This window comes from Pleurodeles waltl, chromosome 3_1 (genome assembly GCF_031143425.1).
Source record: "Pleurodeles waltl isolate 20211129_DDA chromosome 3_1, aPleWal1.hap1.20221129, whole genome shotgun sequence".
Classification (NCBI taxonomy): domain Eukaryota; kingdom Metazoa; phylum Chordata; class Amphibia; order Caudata; family Salamandridae; genus Pleurodeles; species Pleurodeles waltl.
The window spans coordinates 271,976,849-271,995,306 of record NC_090440.1 but is presented as its reverse complement, the minus strand read 5'-3'; the positions used below and the strand labels follow the sequence as shown (position 1 = coordinate 271,995,306).

At 45.0% G+C, this 18,458-nt stretch overlaps 1 protein-coding gene across 2 annotated transcripts in view; it reads left to right on the top strand.

Annotated features, from left to right (window-relative positions):
• The window catches only part of LRRC49 (leucine rich repeat containing 49), a 447,480-nt gene that overhangs the window by 186,136 nt on the left and 242,886 nt on the right, over positions 1-18,458 (top strand). Inside the window, exons 1-2 of one of the 2 annotated variants that reach the window (XM_069222364.1) lie at positions 12,662-12,766; positions 18,233-18,380. In XM_069222364.1, the coding sequence (XP_069078465.1) occupies positions 12,732-12,766; positions 18,233-18,380 (183 nt within the window). In that variant the 5' untranslated portion in view covers positions 12,662-12,731. Of the gene's footprint in view, positions 1-12,661; positions 12,767-18,232; positions 18,381-18,458 lie in introns of those variants that run through there. The other variant, XM_069222363.1, reaches the window with a different exon arrangement.

Genomic DNA, 18,458 nt, shown 5'->3' with positions numbered 1-18,458 from the left:
TGAGTGAAATAACGTCCACGTTATTTCACAGCCATTTACCACTGCACTTAAGTAACTTATAAGTCACCTATATGTCTAACCTTCACCTGGTGAAGGTTGGGTGCTAAGTTACTTAGGGCCTGATTCTAACTTTGGAGGACGGTGTTAAACTGTCCCAAAAGTGGCGGATATACCACCTACCGTATTACGAGTCCATTATATCCTATGGAACTCGTAATACGGTAGGTGGTATATCCGCCACTTTTGGGACAGTTTAACACCGTCCTCCAAAGTTAGAATCAGGCCCTTAGTGTGTGGGCACCCTGGCACTAGCCAAGGTGCCCCCACATCGTTCAGGGCAAATTCCCCGGACTTTGTGAGTGCGGGGACACCATTACACGCGTGCACTATACATAGGTCATTACCTATGTATAGCGTCACAATGGTAACTCCGAACATGGCCATGTAACATGTCTAAGATCATGGAATTGTCACCCCAATGGCATTCTGGCATTGGGGAGACAATTCCATGATCCCCCGAGTCTCTAGCACAGACCCGGGTACTGCCAAACTACCTTTCCCGGGGTTTCACTGCAGCTGCTGCTGCTGCCAACCCCTCAGACAGGTTTCTGCCCTCCTGGGGTCCAGCGAGGTTTGGCCCAGGAAGGCAGAACAAAGCACTTCCTCAGAGAGAGGGTGTTACACCATCTCCCTTTGGAAAAAGGTGTCAGGGCTGGGAGGAGTAGCCTCCCCCAGCCTCTGGAAATGCTTTGATGGGCACACATGGTGCCGATCTCTGCATAAGCCAGTCTACACCAGTTCAGGGATCCCCCAGCCCTCCTCTGGTGCGAAACTGGACAAAGGAAAGGGAAGTGACCACTCCCCTGACCTGCACCTCCCAGGGGAGGTGCCCAGAGCTCCTCCAGTGTGCTCCAGACCTCTGCCATCTTGGAAACAGAGGTGCTGCTGGCACACTGGACTGCTCTGAGTGGCCAGTGCCAGCAGGTGACATCAGAGACTCCTTCTGATAGGCTCTTACCTGTGTTGCTAGCCAATCCTCCTTCCTAGGTAGCCAAACCTCCTTTTCTGGATATTTAGGGTCTCTGCTTTGGGGAAGTGGGGAATTCTTTAGATAACGAATGCAAGAGCTCATCAGAGTTCCTCTGCATCTCTCTCTTCACCTTCTGCCAAAGGATCGACCGCTGACTGCTCAGGAGGCCTGCAAAACCACAACAAAGTAGCAAAGACGACTACTGCAACCTTGTATCGCTGATCCTGCTGCCTTCTCGACTGTTTTCCTGGTGGTGCATGCTCTGGGGGTAGCCTGCCTCCTTCTTGCACCAGGAGCTCTGAAGAAATCTCCAGTGGGTTGACGGAATCTTCCCCCTGCAACCGCAGGCAACAAAAGACTGCATCACTGGTCCTCTGGGTCCCCTCTCAGCACGACGAGCGTGGTCCCTGGAACTCAGCAACTCTGTCCAAGTGACTCCCACAGTCCAGTGACTCTTCAGTCCAAGTTTGGTGGAGGTAAGTCCTTGCCTCCCAACGCTAGACTGCATTGCTGGGTACCGCGTGATTTGCAGCTGCTCCGGCTCCTGTGCACTCTTCCAGGATTTCTTTTGTGCACAGCCAAGCCTGGGTCCCCGACACTCTAACCTGCAGTGCACAACCTCCTGAGTTGTCCTCCGGCGTCGTGGGACTCCCTTTTGTGTCTTCGGGTGAGCTCCGGTTCACTCCTCTTCCAAGTGCCTGTTCCGGTACTTTGTGAGGGCTCCCTGACTTGCTGGGCGCCCCCTCTGTCTCCTCATCCAAGTGGCGACATCCTGGTCCCTCCTGGGCCACAGCAGCATCGAAAAACCCTAACCGCGACCCTTGCAGCTAGCAAGGCTTGTTTGCGGTCTTTCTGCGTGGGAACACCTCTGCAAGCTTCTTCACGACGTGGGACATCCATCCTCCAAAGGGGACGTTCCTAGTCCTCTTCGTTCTTGCAGAATCCACAGCTTCTACCATTCGGTGGCAGCTTCTTTGCACCCTCAGCTGGCATTTCCTGGGCATCTGCCCAATCTCGACTTTGTCGCGACTCTTGGACTTGGTCCCCTTGTTCCACAGGTACTCTCGTCCGGAAATCCACTTTGGTTGCATTGCTGGTGTTGGTCTTCCTTGCAGAATTCCCCTATCACGACTTCTGTGCTCTCTGGGGAATATAGGTGCACTTTACACCTACTTTTCAGGGTCTTGGGGTGGGCTATTTTTCTAACCCTCACTGTTTTCTTACAGTCCCAGCGACCCTCTACAAGCTCACATAGGTTTGGGGTCCATTCGTGATTCGCATTCCACTTTTGGAGTATATGGTTTTTGTTGCCCCTATACCTATGTGCTCCTATTGCAATCTACTGTAACTTTACATTGCTTGCATTATTTCCTTTTGCTATTACTGCATATTTTTGGTATTGTATACATATATCTTGTGTATATTTGGCATCCTCATACTGAGGGTACTGACTGAGATACTTTTGGCATATTGTCATAAAAATAAAGTACCTTTATTTTTAGTATATCTGTGTATTGTGTTTTCTTATGATATTGTGCATATGACACCAGTGGTATAGTAGGAGCTTTACATGTCTCCTAGTTCAGCCGAAGCTGCTCTGCTATAGCTACCTTCTATTAGCCTAAGCTGCTAGAAACACCTCTTCTACACTAATAAGGGATAACTGGACCTGGTACAGAGTGTAAGTACCCCTTGGTACCCACTACAAGCCAGGCCAGCCTCCTACATTGGTTGTGCAGCGGTGGGATAAGTACTTGCAACTACTTACCACTTTGTCATTGTGTACTTTTCATAAGAGAATAATATACAAAACAAGTTCAGTGTATGTACACCTAACCAAAAAGTTTTGCTTTTCTTCTCTTACACTATTTGCTAAGTGCTGAAAAGTACTCTTAAACTTCAAAAAGTTTCTAAAAAGTTGAAAAAGTTTTTTTTTTTGTTTCCTTAAAAAGTCCTGAAACTTTTTCTTTCTTTTATCTGTCCCTAAACCTTTTTCTATCATGTCTGATGTAGGAACTTCTCTTGACTTGGTCAGCTCAGCTTATGACCACCTTAACTGGAAGGGTTTAAGGAGTCTCTGCATTGATAGAGGTTTAGGGGTGGGAAAGAATCCCTCTAGAGAATTATTGTCTAACATGCTTATTGAGAATGATAAGGCCTTAGCTGGCACTTCCATTGAGAAGTTAGGAGATAGTTCACACTCTGACTCAGGGGAGCCGCCAGTCAAAGTGTTAGAAGGTAACCTTCCCAACCTGCCCCTTAGCAGACCACCTAGCATAGCTGGTACTAATGTGAGCTCACATCACAGTAGGGATGACTTTATTCCTGCAGGCCAGGTTGTTAGGGTGCCAACTGTTAGAGGCAGACCTCCCTCTGAGCATTCTCATCATTCTTCTGTGTCAAAGCATGCCCAACCCACCCACCCTGATGACAGATTGTTAGAAAGGGAACTCAATAGATTGAGAGTGGAAGAGTCCAGGCTGAAGCTTAAACAGCTGGCTCTAGACAGGGAATCTTTAGACTTAGAAAAAGAGAGACAGAGGTTGGGGGTTGGACCCCATGGTGGCAGCAGCAGTATTCCAGATAGTAATCCTGTGAAAGAGCATGACTCTAGGAATCTGCATAAGATAGTTCCCCCTTACAAGGAGGGGGATGACATTAACAAGTGGTTTGCTGCACTTGAGAGGGCCTGTGTTGTACAGGGGGTCCCTCAAAGGCAGTGCGCTGCTATCCTATGGCTATCTTTCAGTGGAAAGGGTAGGGATAGGCTCCTTACTGTGAAGGAAAGTGATGCCAATAATTTTACAGTTTTGAAGAATGCGCTCTTGGATGGATTTGGCTTAACCACTGAACAATACAGGATTAAGTTCAGAGAAACCAGAAAAGAGTCCTCACAAGACTGGGTAGACTTTGTTGACTATTCAGTGAAGGCCTTGGAGGGGTGGTTACATGGCAGTAAAGTTTCTGACTATGAAAGCCTGTACAATCTAATCTTGAGAGAGCATATTCTGAATAACTGTGTGTCTGATTTGTTACACCAATATCTAGTGGACTCAGATCTGACCTCTCCCCAAGAATTGGGAAGGAAGGCAGACAAAGGGGTCAGAATAAGAGTGAACAGAAAAGTTCATACAGGGGGTGACAAGGATGGCAAGAATAAGGATGGTAAGTCTTCAGACAAGGGTGGGGACAAATCTAAAAATGAGTCTTCATCAGGCCCACAAAAACACTCTGGTGGGGGTGGTGGGTCCAAATCCTCTTCTAATCAAGTAAAGAAACCATGGTACTATTTATGTAAAGTAAAAGGCCATTGGACAACTGATGCCAGTTGTCCAAAGAAAAGCACCAAGCCTCCCACTACCACAACCCCTACTGCTACACCTAGTGCCCCTAGTAATAGCAGCGGTGGTGGGAGCAAACCTACTAATACCCAATCCAAGGCAGTAGCTGGGCTCACTTTGGTCTTGTTAGAGAGACCACAGAGGCTGTGTTAGTATCTGAAGGTGCCATTGATTTGGCCACCTTAGTTGCTTGTCCCCTTAGTATGCATAAGTACAAGCAACTTCCCCTAATCAATGGTGTTGAGGTTCAGGCCTACAGGGACACAGGTGCCAGTGTTACCATGGTAATAGAGAAACTGGTACACCCTGAACAACACCTACTTGGTCACCAGTACCAAGTGACAGACGCTCATAACAACACTCTTAGCCACCCCATGGCTGTTGTGAATCTCAACTGGGGGGGGTTACTGGTCCAAAGAAAGTTGTGGTTGCCTCAGATTTACCTGTAGACTGTCTACTATGGAATGATTTAGAGACATCAGCTTGGGCAGAAGTGGAGTTGGAGGCTCATGCAGCAATGCTGGGCATTCCTGGGCATATTTTTGCTTTAACCAGGGCTCGGGCCAAAAAGCAAAAAGGACAGGGTGACTTGGATCCTGGAACAATGGACCAAGTGCTCCCTAAAGCTAGGGTTAGCAAGGGTAAATCCCTACCCACTATCCCTCCCTCTACAGATGATTCAACTTCTGAGGAAGAAGAATTTCCCCCCTGTGCAGAACCTTCACCAGAGGAGCTGGAAGCAGACACTGCTGAGCTTTTGGGTGGAGTGGGGCCTGCCAGGGAGGAGCTGAGTGTGGCACAGCAAACTTGTCCCACATTAGAGGGTCTAAGACAGCAAGCTGTTAAACAGCAAAATGGGGATGTCAGTGACTCACATAGAGTTTACTGGGAGGACAACCTCTTGTATACAGAGGCAAGGGACCCAAAACCTGGAGCAGCCAGGAGATTGGTCATTCCCCTGCAATACAGAGAGTTCCTCCTAACTCTGGCACACGACATTCCCTTGGCTGGACATTTAGGGCAAATTAAAACATGGGAAAGGCTTGTCCCCCTTTTTTATTGGCCTAGGATGTCAGAAGACACAAAAGACTTTTGTAAGTCCTGTGTGACCTGCCAAGCCAGTGGCAAGACTGGTGGCACACCAAAGGCTCCCCTTATTCCACTGCCTGTGGTTGGGGTTCCCTTTGAAAAGGTAGGGGTTGACATAGTTGGCCCCCTTGACCCTCCTACTGCTTCAGGCAATAGGTTTATCCTGGTGGTAGTGGACCATGCCACAAGATATCCTGAAGCAATTCCTCTAAGGACCACTACAGCACCTGCAGTGGCAAAAGCCCTCCTGGGAATCTTTTCCAGGGTGGGTTTCCCAAAAGAGGTGGTATCAGACAGGGGTAGCAACTTTATGTCTGCATACTTGAAGGCCATGTGGAAGGAATGTGGTGTAATAAACACATTCACCACACCTTATCATCCACAAACAAATGGACTGGTAGAGAGGTTTAGTAAAACTCTCAAAGGAATGATAATGGGACTCCCTGAAAAACTCAGGAGGAGATGGGATGTCCTGTTACCTTGCCTCCTTTTTGCTTACAGGGAGGTACCCCAGAAAGGAGTGGGCTTCAGCCCCTTTGAACTCCTATTTGGACACCCTGTAAGAGGTCCTCTAACACTTGTAAAGGAGGGTTGGGAACAACCTTTAAAAGCTCCTAAGCAAGACATAGTGGACTATGTACTCGGCCTAAGATCCAGAATGGCTGAGTACATGAAAAAGGCCAGTAAAAACCTTCAGGCCAGCCAAGAGCTCCAAAAGCAATGGCATGACCAGAAGGCTGTTCTGATTCAGTACCAACCAGGACAGAAGGTGTGGGTCTTGGAGCCTGTGGCCCTAAGGGCACTCCAAGACAAATGGAGTGGACCCCACATCATTGTTGAAAAGAAGGGAGAAGTCACCTACTTGGTTGACATCGGCACTGCCAGGAGTCCCCTTAGGGTGCTCCATGTCAATCGCCTAAAACCCTACTATGACAGGGCTGATCTCACCCTGCTCATGGCAACAGATGAAGGACAGGAAAAAGAGAGTGACCCTCTCCCTGATCTCTTCTCTTCCACAGAACAAGATGCTCTAGTGGAAGGTGTAGTTTTAGCAGACTGTCTTACTGCTGAGCAGAAAGACCACTGCATAAATCTCCTGGGTCAGTTTTCTGAACTCTTTTTCTACTGTGCCAGGCACCACTTCTTGGTGTGAGCACACTATAGATACTGGAGACAGCATGCCTGTCAAAAGTAAGATCTATAGGCAGCCTGACCATGTCAGGGACTGCATAAAACAAGAGGTTCAGAAAATGGTTGAACTGGGAGTGGTTGAACATTCTGAAAGCCCATGGGCCTCTCCTGTGGTGCTTGTACCAAAACCTCACTCAAAAGATGGGAAAAAAGAAATGAGGTTTTGTGTAGATTACAGAGATCTCAACCAGGTAACAAAAACTGATGCTCACCCTATACCCAGGGCAGATGAGCTCATAGATACACTGGCATCTGCCAAGTATCTAAGCACCTTTGATTTGACTGCAGGGTATTGGCAGATCAAGTTATCTGAGGATGCTAAAGCAAAAACTGCATTTTCGACTATTGGAGGGCACTACCAATTCACAGTAATGCCCTTTGGTTTGAAAAATGCACCTGCCACTTTTCAGAGGTTGGTGAATACTGTCCTGCAGGGGTTGGAGTCTTTTAGTGCAGCATATCTGGACGATATAGCTGTCTTTAGCTTAACCTGACCTGGGATGATCACCTGGTCCACCTGTGGAAAGTTTTGGAGGCCCTGCAAAAGGCAGGCCTCACTATCGAGGCTTCAAAGTGCCAGATAGGGCAGGGGAAAGTGGTTTATCTGGGACACCTGGTAGGTGGAGAACAGATTGCACCACTTCAGGGGAAAATCCAAACTATCATAGATTGGGTTCCCCCTACAACTCAGACCCAGGTGAGAGCCTTCTTAGGCCTCACTGGGTATTACAGGAGGTTCATTAAGAACTATGGCTCCATTGCAGCCCCACTTAATGACCTCACCTCCAAGAAAATGCCTAAAAAGGTATTGTGGACAACTAACTGTCAGAAAGCTTTTGAGGAGCTGAAACAGGCCATGCGCACTGCACCTGTCCTAAAAAGCCCATGTTACTCCAAGAAATTCATTGTTCAAACTGATGCATCTGAATTAGGGGTAGGGGCAGTCTTATCACAACTCAATTCTGAGGGCCAGGATCAACCTGTTGCTTTTATCAGCAGGAGGTTGACCCCTAGAGAAAAGCGTTGGTCTGCCATAGAGAAGGAGGCCTTTGCTGTGGTCTTGGCACTGAAGAAGTTGAGGCCATACCTGTTTGGCACTCACTTCATTGTTCAGACAGACCACAAACCTCTACTTTGGCTAAAACAAATGAAAGGTGAAAACCCTAAATTGTTAAGGTAGTCCATTTCTCTACAGGGAATGGACTATACAGTGGAACATAGACCTGGGAGTACCCACTCCAATGCAGATGGACTCTCCAGATATTTCCACTTAGACAATGAAGACTCATCAGGTCATGGCTAGTCTTATTGTCCTTCGTTTGGGGGGGGGGGGTTGTGTAGGAAAGTACCATCTTGCCTGGCATGTTACCCCCATATTTCACTGTATATATGTTGTTTTAGTGTATGTGTCACTGGGACCCTGCCAGCCAGGGCCCCAGTGCTCATAAGTGTGCCCTGTATGTGTTCCCTGTGTGATGACTAACTGTCTCACTGAGGCTCTGCTAACCAGAACCTCAGTGGTTATGCTCTCTCTGCTTTCTAAATTGTCACTAACAGGCTAGTGACCTATTTCACCAATTCACATTGGCATACTGGAACACCCTTATAATTCCCTAGTATATGGTACTGAGGTACCCAGAGTATTGGGGTTCCAGGAGATCCCTATGGGCTGCAGCATTTCTTTTGCCACCCATAGGGAGCTCTGACAATTCTTACACAGGCCTGCCACTGCAGCCTGAGTGAAATAACGTCTACGTTATTTCACAGCCATTTACCACTGCACTTAAGTAACTTATAAGTCACTTATATGTCTAACCTTCACCTGGTGAAGGTTGGGTGCTAAGTTACTTAGTGTGTGGGCACCCTGGCACTAGCCAAGGTGCCCCCACATCGTTCAGGGCAAATTCCCTGGACTTTGTGAGTGCGGGGACACCATTACACGCGTGCACTATATATAGGTCACTACCTATGTATAGCGTCACAATGGTAACTCCGAACATGGCCATGTAACATGTCTAAGATCATGGAATTGTCACCCCAATGCCATTCTGGCATTGGGGAGACAATTCCATGATCCTCCTGAGTCTCTAGCACAGACCTGGGTACTGCCAAACTACCTTTCCCGGGGTTTCACTGCAGCTGCTGCTGCTGCCAACCCCTCAGACAGGTTTCTGCCCTCCTGGGGTCCAGCCAGGCTTGGCCCAGGAAGGCAGAACAAAGGACTTCCTCAGAGAGAGGGTGTTACACCCTCTCCCTTTGGAAAAAGGTGTCAGGGCTGGGGAGGAGTAGCCTCCCCCAGCCTCTGGAAATGCTTTGATGGGCACAGATGGTGCCCATCTCTGCATAATCCAGTCTACACCGGTTCAGGGATCCCCCAGCTCTGCTCTGGTGCGAAACTGGACAAAGGAAAGGGGAGTGACCACTCCCCTGACCTGTACCTCCCAGGGGAGGTGCCCAGAGCTCCTCCAGTGTACTCCAGACCTCTGCCATCTTGGAAACAGAGGTGCTGCTGGCATACTGGACTGCTCTGAGTGGCCAGTGCCAGCAGGTGACGTCAGAGACTCCTTCTGATAGGCTCTTACCTGTGTTGCTAACCTATCCTCCTTCCTAGGTAGCCAAACCTCCTTTTCTGGCTATTTATGGTCTCTGCTTTGGGGAATTCTTTAGATAACGAATGCAAGAGCTCATCAGAGTTCCTCTGCATCTCTCTCTTCACCTTCTGCCAAAGGATCGACCGCTGACTGCTCAGGACGCCTGCAAAACCGCAACAAAGTAGCAAAGACGACTACTGCAACCTTGTATCGCTGATCCTGCCGCCTTCTCGACTGTTTTCCTGGTGGTGCATGCTCTGGGGGTAGCCTGCCTCCTTCTTGCACCAGGAGCTCTGAAAAAATCTCCCGTGGGTCGACGGAATCTTCCCCCTGCAACCGCAGGCAACAAAAGACTGCTTCACCGGTCCGCTGGGTCCCCTCTCAGCACGACGAGCGTGGTCCCTGGAACTCAGCAACTCTGTCCAAGTGACTCCCACAGTCCAGTGACTCTTTAGTCCAAGTTTGGTGGAAGTAAGTCCTTGCCTCCCCACGCTAGACTGCATTGCTGGGTACCGTGTGATTTGCAGCTGCTCCGGCTCCTGTGCACTCTTCCAGGATTTCCTTTGTGCACAGCCAAGCCTGGGTCCTGACACTCTAACCTGCAGTGCACAACCTCCTGAGTTGTCCTCCGGCGTTGTGGGACTCCCTTTTGTGTCTTCGGGTGAGCTCCGGTTCACTCCTCTTCCAAGTGCCTGTTCCGGTACTTCTGCGGGTGTTGCCTGCTTCTGTGAGGGCTCCCTGACTTGCTGGGTGCCCCCTCTGTCTCCTCATCCAAGTGGCGACATCCTGGTCCCTCCTGGGCCACAGCAGCATCCAAAAACCCTAACCGCGACCCTTGCAGGTAGCAAGGCTTGTTTGCGGACTTTCTGTGTGGGAACACCTCTGCAAGCTTCTTCACGACGTGGGACATCCATCCTCCAAAGGGGACGTTCCTAGTCCTCTTCGTTCTTGCAGAATCCACAGCTTCTACCATCCGGTGGCTGCTTCTTTGCACCCTCAGCTGCATTTCCTGGGCATCTGCCCAATCTCGACTTTGTCGCGACTCTTGGACTTGGTCCCCTTGTTCCACAGGTACTCTCGTCCGGAAATCCACTTTGGTTGCATTGCTGGTGTTGGTCTTCCTTGCAGAATTCCCCTATCACGACTTCTGTGCTCTCTGGGGAATATAGGTCCACTTTGCACCTACTTTTCAGGGCCTTGGGGTGGGCTATTTTTCTAACCCTCACTGTTTTCTTACAGTCCCAGCGACCCTCTACAAGCTCACATAGGTTTGGGGTCCATTCGTGATTCGCATTCCACTTTTGGATTATATGGTTTGTGTTGCCCCTATACCTATGTGCTCCTATTGCAATCTACTGTAACTTTACATTGCTTGCATTACTTCCTTTTGCTATTACTGCATATTTTTGGTATTGTGTACATATATCTTGTGTATATTTGGCATCCTCATACTGAGGGTACTCACTGAGATACTTTTGGCATATTGTCATAAAAATAAAGTAGCTTTATTTTTAGTATATCTGTGTATTGTGTTTTCTTATGATATTGTGCATATGACACCAGTGGTATAGTAGGAGCTTTACATGCCTCCTAGTTCAGCCTTAGCTGCTCTGCTATAGCTACCTTCTATCAGCCTAAGCTGCTAGAAACACCTCTTCTACACTAATAAGGGATAACTGGACCTGGTACAGAGTGTAAGTACCCCTTGGTACCCACTACAAGCCAGGCCAGCCTCCTACACGGCATTTCCTGTTGCGGGCGCTAGGCCTACCCACACAAGTGAGGTATCATTTTTATCGGGAGACTTGGGGGAACATAGGATAGCAAAACAAGTGTTATTGCCCCTTTTCTTTTTCTACATTTTTTCCTTCCAAATATAAGAGAGTGTGTAAAAAAGACGTCTATTTGAGAAATGCCCTGTAATTCACACGCTAGTATGGTCACCCCGGAATTCAGAGATGTGCAAATAACCACTGCTCCGCAACACCTTATCTTGTGCCCATTTTGGAAATACAAAGGTTTTCTTGATAGCTATTTTTCACTCTTTATATTTCAGCAAATGAATTGCTGTATACCCGGTATAGAATGAAAACGCACTGCAGGGTGCAGCTCATTTATTGGCTCTGGGTACCTAGGGTTCATGATGAACCTACAAGCCCTATATAACCAGAAGAGTCCAGCAGACGTAACGGTATATTGCTTTAAAAAATTTGACATTGCAGGAAAAAGTTACAGAGTAAAACGTAGAGAAAAATTACTGTTTTTTTCACCTCAATTTCAATATTTTTCTTTTTCAGTTGTTATTTTCTATAGGAAACCCTTGTAGGATCTACACAAATTACCCCTTGCTAAATTCAGAATTTTGTCTACTTTTCAGAAATGTTTAGGTTTCTGGGATCCAGCATTGGTTTCACGCCCATTTCTGTCACTGACTGGAAGGAGACTGAAAGCACAAAAAAACGTAAAAATGGGGTATGTCCCAGTAAAATGCCAAATTTGTGTTGAAAAATTGGGTTTTATGATTTAAGTCTGCCTGTTCCTGAAAGCTGGGAAGCTGGTGATTTTAGCACAGCAAACCCTTTGTTGATACCATTTTCAGGGAAAAAAACACAAGCCTTCTTCTGTAGCCACTTTTTCCCATTTTTTTGAAAAAAACAAAATTTTCACTGTATTTTGGCTAATTTCTTGGCCTCCTTCAGGGCAACCCACAAAGTCTGGGTACCTCTAGAATCCCTAGGATGTTGATAAAAAAGGACGCAAATGTGGCTTGGCTAGCTTATGTGGACAAAAAGTTATGAGGGCCTAAGCGCAAACTGCCCCAAATAGCCAAAAAAAGGCCTGGCACAGGAGGGGGAAAAGGCCTGGCAGCGAAGGGGTTAAATAAAATGTGTTATCATTTGTGTATGTTTCATGAATGCTTGTTTCTGTATTTTTTGTGTATTGTTTTGCAGCTCAAATCATCAACAGTGTTTAGGCGGGGTCCCTGGCTTCCAGTAATGACTTAGTGGGGTGGGTCCCTAGATTCCAATGATGATTGAGTGGGGGTCCCCGGTTCTAGTAATGATAAAGTGGGGGTCCACAGAAGTCAAAAGGTTGGGTACCACTGCCCTAGAAAATACGCAGAAATGCTGCATCAGATATGTTTGGTGCAGAGCATTGGGTGCCCTTGAAGACGTGGTCTGTTCAGCATAACGTGCACGTTATTGCTCGTGGTCTGCCAGGATATTGCCTGTCTGCAATCCTGTGATTAATGTTTCATGGCTAAACGAGGTTTAATTTAATAAAGAGTTTCCGAGTGCTGCACACACGCCGTCCCTGCATTGAAGGCTGTAGATGAAGAGAATGCGTTGTGCCTGCAAGGAACCGGTAGAAACAGCCTCCCTCTGCGTATTTTTGTGAGAAAACGATTGATCTAGGTGGGCCTGTGCAATTTGAATACTGCTATCCTAAAGGAATATATAGCAAGGTCCTCTATGGAGTCCGCAAGTGATGTGTGCGCACGCGGGATGTGCCTTACATAAACCGTAAGCAAGCCATATTTTCTTATCTGTGACCAATTAGTGTCTGTGAAAAGTAATTTATGAAATAGTTGCTGTTCTCCATTTGTTGTTCGTGTTTCGATGGCCAATGAGATTTGTATCAGTGAAAAGCCTTCTATTTATCGTTCTAAATATTTACGTTAACACTGAGCATCATAATTTAGCTCAGAGACCCACGTGTTTCCCAACAAGCCGAATTGAAGCCACAAAAAATCTGTGCCTGGGCTGAGCAATATTGAAACGGAGTCCTGCGGGATTTGATTTAACAGAGGCAATTAGTAAATGGAGAAATGCTGCTGCTTTTTTGTGTGAGGCTGCGGCTTTCATCCTTTTTCTGTTGTCTTTTTGCGGATGATGACAGAACCTTTTATGTGAGGGCACTCACAAAACCTGCATATTAAACTATATACTTGGGCTTTGGGGCTGTTTTCCTAATGAAGGCTGGCCTTCGCTTTCTCAATCCATAAAGTGCTTATTTCTGCTGATAAGGTTGTTTGCATCATTAAGTAGTTCTTGCTTCCCGTCATGTAGTGCTTAGTCGTGCTTCCGCCTGCCAGTGTTTTGTCCGAATGCAGTGATGGTGTCCAATTTTGTATATTAGTTTTTGGTCTGATGGGAACTTTCCAAATTGCTATGCACTTAAATACAAAAGGGTTTCAGATGTGTTAATCAATGTGTTTCAACTCTGTTGTCACTAGTACTTGAAACATTTAGATATTGAACATCTTTAGAAAATGCATTTTTCTAGTTTAGAAAGCCCACTTTTTTAGGATTTACTTGTTTCATACTGGCACCTTGCTTTACATGTTATGGCTTCTTAAGATAGTTTATTATTAAAAGCAGCCCTATTGCTGTTTTCTGGCCATCCCCATATAGGGCCTCAGTCTGTGCGCATCGAGTACCTAATGAACCAACAAGGTAGGGTATTTACCAGGTGTTGTATTACCTTTCGGTGGAACTGCATTAACCCGGCAGTGCTTGTTTTTCCTGCTTGAAACTGCAAAACTTAAAATATTGCAAGTTTTCACAGCACAGGCTTCTACTAGGCTTCATATGATGTGATTTGTGTGAGTACAAAGTGTGGTGATTTTATATTTTTCGTAATCACGAATCGGGGGCAAGGAGAAAGTGGTTGACCCAATCTTCTGCCCTTAACCTGTTTACCACCGCCTCCACAAGCATGGGCTTTAGAAGGTTTTTGACCTTGGAGGACCCAAAGAGGGCACCCAGGTGCCCCAAAAAAGTCACATATTGCCTCACAAGTTTTTCAAGCAAAGTTTGAGGCTACTGTTGGACTTCAGCTAAGGCATAGCTGATCTCATGGAACCCATATTGGCTACAGCATCCTAACTTACCTCCTGGAGAACTTTTAGAACCAAAAGCGTTTGCAGTGTGAAGATAAGCCACCAAGGCTTACTCCCTCCTTTGCCTTGCTTGACAGTTGTTGGAATACTAACCTAAAAAAAAAAACATTTCTCAAGTTCCCTTCAGTGTGTTTTAACAATTTCTGTTTTTATTTTGTGTCTTTCTTTTTTCTTCATTTTACTAAATTGGCTTTGAACTTTATGATATTTTTTCTTATTTTAGCATTTCCTTATCTTATTGTTGCCTAAAATACTTAACATGGGAAAAAGCTTGCTGCATGTGTTACCACTACTAAGGGTTGAGTAAGGTTTTCGAGTTGAAACTGTGTTTTGACCTATCCAAATGTTGTATATTAAATTGCGGGGGTACCAGCCTTTCAAATTGATAACCTGAACAATCACATCTACTATATTAGCTCTTTAATTGCATACGTCACACATGTTCTCCAGCAAACTGCAGTCTGTAGCAGTCAATTCAACAGAACTTTGTTCCTCCATTTGCACCTCCATATTTGTAGCGTCAGTGGGTATTACCATTTAGGATCGGTCTTCTGTTGAGTCCCTACCCTACGTCAGCCTAAGTTGCCCTGATGCAGTTCTCTGGAATCATATCTCTACTAGCAGGCTAACTCCCCTTTTCAGTAAAATTGATCCTTTCATAAATACTATTCTTTTAAACTTATTTTTGGCTTAACACAATCACTGCTGCTGCTGTGTTCCTTGCACTTTGATCGGTGATAGTGTTGCTTCTCATTTCATGTCCTCATGAACACTATTTCCTCTCACAGGCTTTAATGTAGTGATATAATGCATTCTAGGTGTTTTAGTCTTAAGTTTCCCCATTGAGCGAATTAGACCGCCATACCCGATACCAATGGTTGGTGGGTTTAAAGCTTAGGACTTGAGACAATGCCCATGATGCCTTGGAGTGAGCTGGTCAGCCTAGTTGTGGCTTCCATCAGCCTTCTTGTTTGTATCCCTGTTTTCATTATTCCTTTACTCAGTAAGGCACCGCCTTTAGATTTAGAGTCACACCTGGAAAGCAGTCGTCTTTGTGCTGTGGACAATCTTACCAATATTCCAGGTAAAGTTTCCTGCAGCTTGCAACAGGTTCAAAATGGCCACCTATTTCTGCTTTACCCCCTGGCCCTCTCCACTCCTTTCCACTCCTCCTCCCTGTTGTCACCAGCATCAATGCTTTCAAGCACATAGAATATAACTTATGGTTAATGCATGTTATGTGTCTGTCACAACTTTACAATGAAAACGTTTTTGAACATCTATGTATGGTATTAGTTATTTAATAAAAGAGAAACACATTTGCCATAGAAAAATAGAAAATAGAGCTTGCCTCACCTTCCCCACCCCCACTGTTGCCTTCCCTCCTTGTTGTCCACCCGTCACAAGGGAGTCTTCCCTGATGCCTCAAACCAACGCCTTCCCTCCCTGATACGTGAATTCTATATTTGGAGTTAGTATATTGTATGGGTTGACCCTTGCTCCGATTGAAGTAGTGGTCTTCCCTTGGATTGGCCCACAGGAACACAATCACACCTGCGCTTGACCCACTAGAAACATGGGGACCTGTGATCAGGCCATTAAGTAGACAAGGCCTGAAATGTGACATAGTTGATGGTGCAGGGTAATGTCAGAAACAATCGTGGTATGTCGTTATAGTACTGAATTAAGCAGGCACTATTTTTGTAGTATTGCCAAAGAGAGCATTATGTGTATCATGTCATGTGTAGTAAACAATATGGCAATAAACATATTGTTAAAAAAGGAAAATATTACTTTACTTGCAGTCATATCCAATCCAGTTCTTATATTGCTGACTTCAAAACTACAAGTCCCACAATGCTAAGGGTTGTTTCTTGAGAGTGAAAACTGGATAAAGGTGTCACACAACTTGGGTCCACCTTACTTAGTAGCTTTATTAAATACAGACATTTATAAACGCAATGATTCGAATACCTTAAAATGCACTTTATGCGTCCGTCATACACAGTGTTGTTATTATTTATGTAATTTCAGAATTTGCAGTGATGTTATCAATGATGTCATAGAACATGTTAGGGGTGATGTAATGTGGAGATATTTATCAGTGCATGAAGGAGGAAAACTAGTTATAGTTTCTTTAGGGCACAAGTTATAGTTACTTGAGTTAACTATAACTAGTCAGTTTCAGTGGTTTTGTTTGTTGAAAGCAGCCTGTTCTAATTGACATTTTTACCTAACTATATCGTCTCTTTAATTCTTGGTCTTTTCAGTGAGTTTCTAAGTTTTTTTTAAATGTAAAGTAACATATTATTACAGTTCCTAACTACAATGTCACTATTACCTTTTCTTTTTTCAATCAATTTCTGTTTAAATAAAAAAAATGTAAAGTAAGTTGTTCATTGCTGTGCAAGGCATGGGATGGGACGGGTCCTGGTGTATGGCCAGGCCCCGTGCCCAACCCCCTGCTATGCACTTCCATTTATCATGCGCGGCTGGAGGTTGGGCTCAGGGCCTGGCCTGGTAGGAATACCCTGCCCTCCTAACTAGGCCTGGTGGAGGCTTCCGAGGGAAGACCACCACCCCCAAACCCCCTTGGACCAAAAGCGTATTTTTTTAATTTGCTGCAAATTGGCTCTGGGAGGGGAGCCCTATTCTCACCACCCTTTATAAAATAAAGAAATTGAACCTGGGGGAAGGGATCCATGGGTCTACGGAGAGGTTAGAAAGGAAGCGTCATGCCACTCTCCCCAGATTTAAAAAAAAAAAAAAAAGTGAATGTGAAATGAGCAGACTAGCTACTCATGTCACATTCTCTGCTCCAGCTTGGGAGCACCTTATAATGAGAGTTGGGCTTTTTTAAATATTATTTTGTATTCCAGTGGTGACCCTAGGAGTGGCAGGGGTGCCACCAACCTTTTTTTTTAAATGTTGTCGGGGGCTGCAAGGAGTGCTTTTCAATTGTTGATGGAGGCCATATTTTTTATTATTAGAATGTAGTTTTTGGATACATAGAGTAATGTTTTTGTTTGAAACAACAGTGTACGATGTTAGCATGTGTATTCTAAAATAGCCACTTGCTTACTGTCATTGTTTAAAAAAAAAAAAATGATTTCCTTTTTATTTGTGGTAGTTTATAGAGTTTTGTTTAATGGATTTTTTATATGTAAGCATCTTAATTTTTTAGGTTTTTATCTAATCTAAGATCGCATAGTAATATATGAAACTTGCATTGATATGTATTTTTAGCAATAGTTTTGCTTCTGCCTATTTATGATGGTTTTTTTCTTTATTGTGGCAGACAGCACAATAAACAGTAAGATACTAACAGTAATTACACACAGCTGTTGGTATTTTACAAACATAATTACTTATAAAGTACTATTTGCACATAAATATTATGTATCAGAATGAGTGTGATTATTACCATAATCTCAGTAGTCCTGATACAGAACAAGGGTAATATTACAGAATACCTTGAACCTTTTATATCACACATCTGTACTTTCTCCATTAATTAGTCTAGTCCCTACATAATATCTGCGTATATGCCTTCTTGGTATTATGTTGGCTAAATTGTTTTTTGAATTCCCTAACTATTTATTTTCCAATATATGTAATTTTTCCTACATGCCTCAGAAAGCTGTTGGATCCTCAGTTGGACATCTGTACTTTGGCAAGTCCATTTAACAGTCAGTCCCCGTGTCTACCCCCACCAAATCCTCAATCTCTTTATGCCTTCTCCTCCAGTGATTCTCAGTGGTGAAGGGAGGGGAAACTCCTCTGCAGCTCCTCACATCATTACTAGAGAGCCCTAGCAATGGCTTTGGTTCAGAAGCACACAGAATGCACCCTAATATTGCCATATCTTATATCGGTCCACACTTGATTTGTGCCTGGCCGCTTGGCCTTGAATCACTAACCATAGAAGAAAAAGGTGAATGCAAACAAACTAATTATTTCAACCTTGTATTTGCAGAAATAGCTTGTGGAGTAGTGAAGAAGATTGTACATTCAATTAGTTCATAATTTAAAAACGAGTTGATTTATACATTTAATTTCACTTTCATGTACATTTTTGTATTTTCAGTTTTCAAGATATTCTGTGCCTTTCTGATTCCACGTCCCTTTCAGACATCACACTTGATGGCAATCCTATAGCTCAGGAGTCATGGTACAAGCAAACCATTCTCTGCCACATGCTGCAGCTGCGTCAGTTGGACATGAAGAGAATCACAGTAAGCAATAAATAATGTATGCCTTTTGAGATGGTAACATGATATTAAAATATGTTTTAGCATTTGTACTAGTTTCAT